This window comes from Bidens hawaiensis, unplaced genomic scaffold, assembly GCF_021521415.1.
Source record: "Bidens hawaiensis isolate Kalapana, Puna unplaced genomic scaffold, B.hawaiensis_p1.1 tig00005588_1, whole genome shotgun sequence".
NCBI classification, from domain to species: domain Eukaryota; kingdom Viridiplantae; phylum Streptophyta; class Magnoliopsida; order Asterales; family Asteraceae; genus Bidens; species Bidens hawaiensis.
This window is the reverse complement of record NW_027491362.1, coordinates 851,102-858,925: the sequence shown is the minus strand read 5'-3', so window position 1 is coordinate 858,925 and position 7,824 is coordinate 851,102. Positions and strand designations below refer to the sequence as shown.

Sequence of the window (7,824 nt, the reverse complement as noted above, 5' to 3'; positions counted from 1 at the left end):
TTTGCATCCCTGGAAAATATGGTCACAAGACCCTTTGACCACAGAAAAATTATTTTACGCAGGTTGTGCCCTTATATAACTCGGGCGGGTTTTTTTGGGTCTTTCCGTCAGTTGACCAAGCGTTGACCTGTTAAAAAACGTTGAAATTACGTTCATAGACTTGTGCACTTCCATAAAGTTTTTGTAGTGTGTTGTTGTAGTGTGGTACCAACTAACAAAAGTCCGAGTTAAGTCTAATCCTTCTCTTTGTTTATTTATTTATTTCATTGTTTAGATTGATTATTGATTATTGTTAATATACCGCAACTATATATTTTCTTTCACTTATTTAATTGTTGTGTTGTTATTTAGTTAACTGCCTGGATTTGATAATTATAAGATTGTTTAAGATGTTTAATAATTATCATTTACATAAAATAACTTGGATGGGTTGTTGCACTAGACAAATGTCATAAGCTTCTATGTTGAAATTAAACTTAAAAGTCTTAGACACAATTACTTTATAATTCTTGTTGGTAACAATTTTATACAAAAGGATATTTGTTATCTTAAAATAAATGGTTACATTTACTTTTCCTGCATAAAATTGAAACCATAAAACTGAATACATATCATTGATGGGAATCAAGTGATCTTGGAGTGGAATACAAGAACGGTTTCGGAGGAATTTGTATGCACTTCAAATCTCCTTCTAACATATCCAACACCTTACTCATTGATGGTCTACTTGCAGGATCACTTTGTGTGCACCATAAGCTTACCAACACCATCTTCTTCGCTACTTCTTTATCACGCGCGCCTAAAACGCCACTTAGTCCAAGATCTTTGTTAGACATAACTTGTCTATACACGAAATCAAAAAAGTACATGTTACTAGTCCCATCATCTTCAGCCACCACATTCCTCCGCCCGCCCACCATCTCTAACACCATCATCCCGTAGCTGTACACATCTGATTTGTGTGACACAACTCCAAAGTTCCTAGAAAATACTTCGGGTGCAATATACCCGGGGGTCCCTCGCATACCCGACATAGACACAACACTTCTTTTTTCTGTGCATAGCTTCGCAAGCCCAAAATCAGATATTTTAGGACATAAATCTTTGTCTAAAAGAATATTATGCGGCTTTATGTCAAAATGCAAAATTCTAGTATTACAACCGCGATGCAAGTACTCTAGTCCTCTAGCAATGCCGACTGTAATATCATACAACTTCTTCCATTCTAGTTGAGTACTTGTTGCTGAACTTGGATCATGAATAAATTTCTCGAGTGATCCGTTAGGCATATATTCATAAATCAGAGCTCTGTGACGACCCTCGAAACAGAAGCCTAGTAGACTTACTATGTTCACATGACAAGTCTTGCTGATGCTTGCAAGCTCATTGACCAGATCTTGCCCGCTACCTTTTAACTCGTTTAAAACTTTGACTGCGACTTCGTTGCCATTTTGTAAACTCCCTCGATATACCGAACCATAGCCTCCTTCGCCTACTTTTACTCTAAAGGAGTTGGTCATCTTCTTTACATTTGAATAAGAGTAACGTTTCGGAGCTAAAGATTCATGATTCTTGATGATGGCTTCTATGTTGGAATAGTTTTCAGCATCATGCCTTGAGAAGATCTTGAATCTAGAGCAAATAGCTATCAAGATCAATAGAATTACAGAACCTGCGGCCAAGGTTGCTGCAAGCAACAATTATTGAAATCAGGAAACTTGTCCACATGAAGTCTAGATTAACAAAACCATGAAGGCGACTTTACCTAGTGAAGATTTTATCACGATGTTTCTTGGTTTTTCTGCAAATGAAATTATTATCAGCTAAATAGACGTATTCAGTAATATCTCACTCAACAAAGTTTGTGGGATGGTGAGAAGAGGACAAGTATTTTCTCTATCCCATGAGATAAAGAGAATGTTCCAATTGAAAGCCAAAGAATCTATACGCGCCCCTAAAACTAGCTAACCTTAATCTGACATCTCCAAGAAATCCCTAAAAGTTGTTATTTAAAAGCATATGAATAATCACACACGCGTGAGGGAAGATCTACCCTGCGTAAGCATGCGTATGTTGACCTCACTGGGGTGTCCCCGTTGGTGGGGCTGAGAGACGGTGGCTTCGTACCGGGACGGGCGGTTTTGAGAGCGGAGTCTAGGCAGGTTGCTAAGCATGAGACATCGTGTTTGGAAAATCAGCACGTGTTCATTCCATTTGCCTCCGACACTTTTGGATCCCTAGCTCCCGAGGTGGTTCGCTTCTTGGAGCGGGTGCAGAAGGTGGTCCACAGTGACTCGCACAGCCCGAGGAACCAAGGATTTATATTTAGTAGAATAGGCTTTGCGATTCAAAAGGGGATAGCGGCGCAGCTTGTTGCTCGCTTACCCATTATCCAGATGTAGTTCGGTTTGTGTTATATATAAAAGGATCAATATTCAGGCATTTTAACTTACTAGTTTAGATATAACCTGTAAAAGTAATGAACTACATTTGTAAATACAATGGAGTGGACCCTCAAAATATTGGAAACAAACTCTCAAACTATAGACAAACCTAATACTGGAAATCTTATATATATTTGACATATACCAGGAACAAATAAGAGTTTTTAATTACCTTTTTTCGTGTTGCGACTATTGTTTTCACACCAAAACTCTTGGTTATCGCTTGATTGAGTCGAACACCGACCTCCACTCCTGTGACATTCCTGACACCTGTCAGATACTTGCACCACAAGCTCAAGCTCATAAGTCAACAGTTTAAACAGTTCCGTGAGATTTGTTTCTTTTGGGAACGTAGACAGAGGTTTTACTGGCAAAACAACTACTTGGCAAGGAGACGGTACATCGGTGTTGGATGAAATATAGACATTTGAATATGCGTAGTAATAGTTATAATCATCACAACTATCAAACACATAATAGTCATTTGCTGGTCTAAAATACCCGTCGACTTGTTCACGGAGTCTTGGACTCTTTGAACATCTTAGCACAGGAAAAGTGGGCGAGATGCTATAAGAGATAGAGAATGAGTTAGAAGGAAATACGTACGTCAATGAATCGCAACTATTGCTGTTTATTTGGTTTGCATAATAGTTGTCTTGAACAAGAAATAAATCACTACTGCCCGGCATGACCTTCACAAGATCATAGGACGGGGAGTCTTGTTTCAGTCGAATCTTTGCAACTGGTTGGCTACAATCAACCTCACACAATCCACATGCTGAATTACCGGAAGTGTAGAACGGGAAGCTCAGATAGCCAAGGTTTAAACAGGAAAAAGAAGCGGGGCAAATGGGCCGGGAACTGTTTCCTTCATCTTGTGATGAAACAGACTGCAGGCTATGAGATAGAACAAACAAGATCAAAATAATGGAATAGTTAATTTCCATTTCTGAGGCTTGAACTAATTCAGATCATTTTCTACAAATATATTATGATATAAATGTTAGGATAGTCAAACCACAACTACATCCATGGACCCACTTTCTAAGCCATTAGTCATACTTTTCTTAACCTTTACTTTGAAAGGTCAAACTTCTAGTTTACAAATTTGTATGTGCATATCACAATCATCTGTATATTTTAATTTATTTATCCAAAGTTGTTGAACGCAAACTGTAATTTGCCTGAACTGTCAAATAAACTTTGGTCAATAACGGCTGCTGTTGACATGTAGAGGATCATCTGTCACCCTCAAGAATACCAAGCACGCCTCAAATTAAATATAAAAAAAAGAACATGAATATTAAATAAGTAGATTTTTATACAGCTAATAATTAATGAACATAAATGTTGCACAAAGGTTACTTGGGATTTTAATATAAACTTTGAAAATTAAGTTTTTCTGATAAATTATTGAGTCTTTCAGTATCAAAAGAGACTATTTAATAAAGAAAATACTGTTATGAACAACATAAAAATGAGATGCTACTAAGATAAATAACATGGCCAGTCACATAAAAAAGCTACTTATAGCAAACACATTAAAAACTGGATCAAAATTGCAAAGATGCTGAAAGATTAAACTGAAAGTAAACTAATCAATACGGTCCCAGGAAATTAAAGCTCAAGGGTGTACAAACATGGTTTCAAATCCTACTACCAAAATACCATCTTTTAATAAATTAAACAAAAAACAACCATCAAATTCAAATAATAATAATAACCTAAATAAGATCAGCAACATTGGATGGCAACTCCTCCACAACAACATTGTAGAACTTCTGGATGTCACCAAGCATCTTCTCATCATCATTTGTCACAAAGTTGATAGCCACACCTTTTCTTCCAAACCGTCCACTACGCCCGATACGGTGAAGGTAATTTTCGGGTTGTGTTGGAAGATCATAGTTTATCACAAGTGAAACTTGTTGAACATCAATACCGCGTGCCAGCAAATCAGTGGTGATGAGAACACGAGAAGAACCAGACCGAAATTCACGCATGATGATGTCACGTGTGTTCTGGTCCATGTCACCGTGTGTGGCTGACACTGTGTGGTCCCGGCCTCTCATCTTGTCGGTCAACCAGTCAACCTTCCTTCGTTTGTTCACAAAGATAACACTTTGTGTGATTGCCAATGTCTCGTAAAGGTCACAAAGTGTTTCAAGCTTCCAGTCTTCTTTCTCAACGTTAACGTAAAATTGTTTGATACCTTCTAATGTCAGTTCATCACGCTTCACGAGAATCCTAACCGGTTTGTTCATGAACTTTCTAGTGATTTCCAAAGCTTCCGGTGGCATTGTTGCAGAAAAGACTCCAACTTGAACCTTAGATGGCAACAACTGAAAGATATCATAGATCTGCAACCAAAAAAAACAATAATAGATTTATAGGTAACAATAACAACAACAATAATAATAATAATAATAATAATAATAATAATAATAATTACTAATAGTAGTAGTAATAATAACAAAATCATATACCTGATCTTTAAAACCTCTTGAAAGCATTTCATCAGCCTCATCGAGAACAAACATTTTGATGTAATCAGAACGAAGGGACTGTCGGCGCAACATGTCAAAAACACGCCCAGGTGTACCGACAACAGCGTGGACCCCGGCTGAGAGGATGCGTTGGTCTTCACGAACACTGGTCCCGCCAACACAAGCGTGGACCTTAACACCAAGATAGTCACCGAGGGCCCGCATGACTTTCTCAATTTGTTGTGCAAGTTCACGAGTTGGTGCTAAAACCAAAGCCTGGCACTCGACTACATTGTAATCAAGTTGTTGGAGAATGCCTGAGCAAAAAGTGGCGGTTTTTCCAGTCCCGGATTGTGCTTGTTGAATTACATCAAGACCCTTGGTGAATGGTACAATTCCCCTTTGCTGAATTGCTGATGGTTTCTCAAAACCTGCATCAAAATCAAACCGTAAGTTGCCATAATACACCATTTTTAATAACTTTTAATATTTAGTACTAGACTTACCATATGCGTATATGCCTCTCAAAAGATTCTCTTGTAGACCCATAGCATCAAAGCTATCATAAACCTCATCATAAGACGTGAAGAAATCCTGTCCATCAGCAGAAAGCCTGCAACATTGGTAAAAGAAGAAAATATATAATCACTACAATCTAAGCATGAACAAAATGATTCTTGTGAATAATAAGTGACTACGAATATTAAAAGAATTGGGAGCTTACAAATCATTCATTTTAGAGTCAAAATTCCGAGTGTCAAATTGCGATCCTTCTGGTGCTACGCCCGCCATGACTACAAATAAACGACAACAATTACTTTAAGTGACTGAACATACTTTTTTTCTTGGACATCATTCACAATTTAAACTTAAAGCAACGGCATTCATTATCTTCTTGTCATTACACATTGTTGATTTTGGTCCACGGAATCCTTTGTGTTTAGACTTACTGAAAACTATTTCAGACATGTAAGACTGCCGTAAAAATATTAAAACACTGACTCAAACAAGAACAAGACTGTCACTGGCCACTGCTGTAAAAACCATCGTACAAGCAAACATCTATATATCACACACAAATCATGTAACATACAAAATTACAAATGTATACGCAAACGCATAAAAACTGAATTCGACTGAAAAGTTAAAACCTTGTGGCGATTCAATTATTCATTCAATGTGATCTAAATCCTTTAAAAGTTAACTCATATCCCCAAACATAAACATGTAAATGTACCGAAGATAAACGCAAACAGCTCAGAACTAGTTTTCGAATATTTCTTGACAAAACAGCATATTTAGTTGATTGAGAAACAAAATTTGAATAAATGAAGAGCATTTGCAACCATTATAACTCCAACAAATGCAAAACGCACACTCAAAAGCATTCCTAACTCAGTCAAAACCCCTAAAATTGAAATTCGGATATATAAATCAAATGTGTGGATGTTGATACATGTATTTTCCGATCTAAAGCAGTAGCAGACTTAATAGTGTATTTTCACTATACATACATTCTCATAACATAAAGAAAGGTGAAAAGTGAACTGATAGAATACAAAAACATAATAAAAGAAAAGAAAATAGATTTGAAAGAGAGATAGAATCATCAAGTGTTGTTTGTTGTGATACCTGAAGAAGAGTAAATGTGTGTTGTTTAATTGATTAGGGTTTTGTTTGTTTTCCCAAACTCCTCGACGCCGCGGAGTTGAGGAACAAGGAGAAGAAGATGTGTTTGTTTGTTTGTTTGTTTTACCCAGTGGCGTCCTGATGTATTATGTATAATCAAATGTACATCGGAGCCCTACTTTTCCTATTTTCTTCTTCTTTGACCATTTTGCCCTTATACCACCATCTACATGGATTTTTATTTTTTTATTTATTTATGGGCATTCGAGTCGGTTCAAGGTCTACTATATTTGGTTCATTTAAACCCAGGCATGTAAACAAACGAACACATATTTCTGTGTTCGTGTTTATTTATTTAAAAGTGAACGTGTTCCTGCTCATTTATGTTTCTTTGTTTACGTTCCAAACGAAGAGTTTATGAACGTAACCAAAAAAAGATAAACAAACGTATATGAACAATGTCACCTCTAGTAGGATTGGTTTTGTCATTCAAAATGGGGGTAGCGACGTAACTTGTTGCCCGCTTACATGTCTCTCTATTATAATTGGATTATTTTTTTAGTATATTAATAGTTGATTACAAACACTCACAAACAAATGTGTACAGTGAATCTAAATTCTATAAGAGAGGAAGGGGCTTCCATATGGGTAGGGTGTATGGGTTCCAAACCACATGACAACACCACCTCACACCATGTGGGTAAGGTGCATGGCTTCATTTCATGGCAAATGTTTGCCATACAAAATTGATTCATTGTTGGCCATTGAATAATTAAAATGAATTAATTAAGTTCTAGGGTACTTGTGGAGTTGTGGGTAGGTGATGCCTCTAAGTTTGTGGTTTATGGGTAATTAAAGGTAAAAATGATATGGCACTACATGATTGACCAATGTATGGGTAATACCCATGAGTGCCACTTCCCCTCTAATAATAATAAAGGAAACCATTATATTATATGCAGGCTGTCATTCTAATATTCATCGAGATTTCTCTTTTCCCGCCCATATAGTATTGAAAGAGATTGCAAAATCATACCCAAATCAGTCACACAATTACCTCTAAAATATATTCTCCTTCCTTGTTTAGTTAAATGTGCAATTAGGAAAGTTGTTATTATTTCCTTTTTCTTTTCAATGTAAACGTGTATATATATTGGGTATGTTGATGAATGAAATCAATTTGACTGATTACTAATTTCTTCATGGTATCAGAGCATTCACATACAGAAGAAAACAAAAAACCCTAAAAGCCGCCGTCTCATATG

The 7,824-nt window shown here is 36.7% G+C and overlaps 2 protein-coding genes across 2 annotated transcripts; both read right to left on the bottom strand.

Moving 5' to 3' along the window:
• Window positions 1-577: 577 nt before the first annotated feature.
• On the bottom strand, window positions 578-3,391 carry LOC143630216 (LEAF RUST 10 DISEASE-RESISTANCE LOCUS RECEPTOR-LIKE PROTEIN KINASE-like 2.5). Its single transcript, XM_077099285.1, has 3 exons — window positions 2,617-3,391; window positions 1,766-1,801; window positions 578-1,687 (listed from the first exon to the last, which is right to left on the bottom strand). The coding sequence occupies exons 1-3, from the start codon at window positions 3,389-3,391 to the stop codon at window positions 612-614; spliced, it is 1,887 nt and encodes a 628-aa protein (XP_076955400.1). The 3' UTR covers window positions 578-611.
• Window positions 3,392-4,010: 619 nt separating this feature from the next.
• Window positions 4,011-6,674, bottom strand: LOC143630242 (eukaryotic initiation factor 4A-15-like). Its single transcript, XM_077099308.1, has 5 exons — window positions 6,563-6,674; window positions 5,655-5,724; window positions 5,437-5,543; window positions 4,931-5,361; window positions 4,011-4,804 (listed from the first exon to the last, which is right to left on the bottom strand). Exons 2-5 carry the CDS (start codon window positions 5,720-5,722, stop codon window positions 4,169-4,171), a joined length of 1,242 nt encoding a protein of 413 aa, XP_076955423.1. The 5' UTR covers window positions 5,723-5,724; window positions 6,563-6,674; the 3' UTR covers window positions 4,011-4,168.
• Window positions 6,675-7,824: the final 1,150 nt, after the last annotated feature.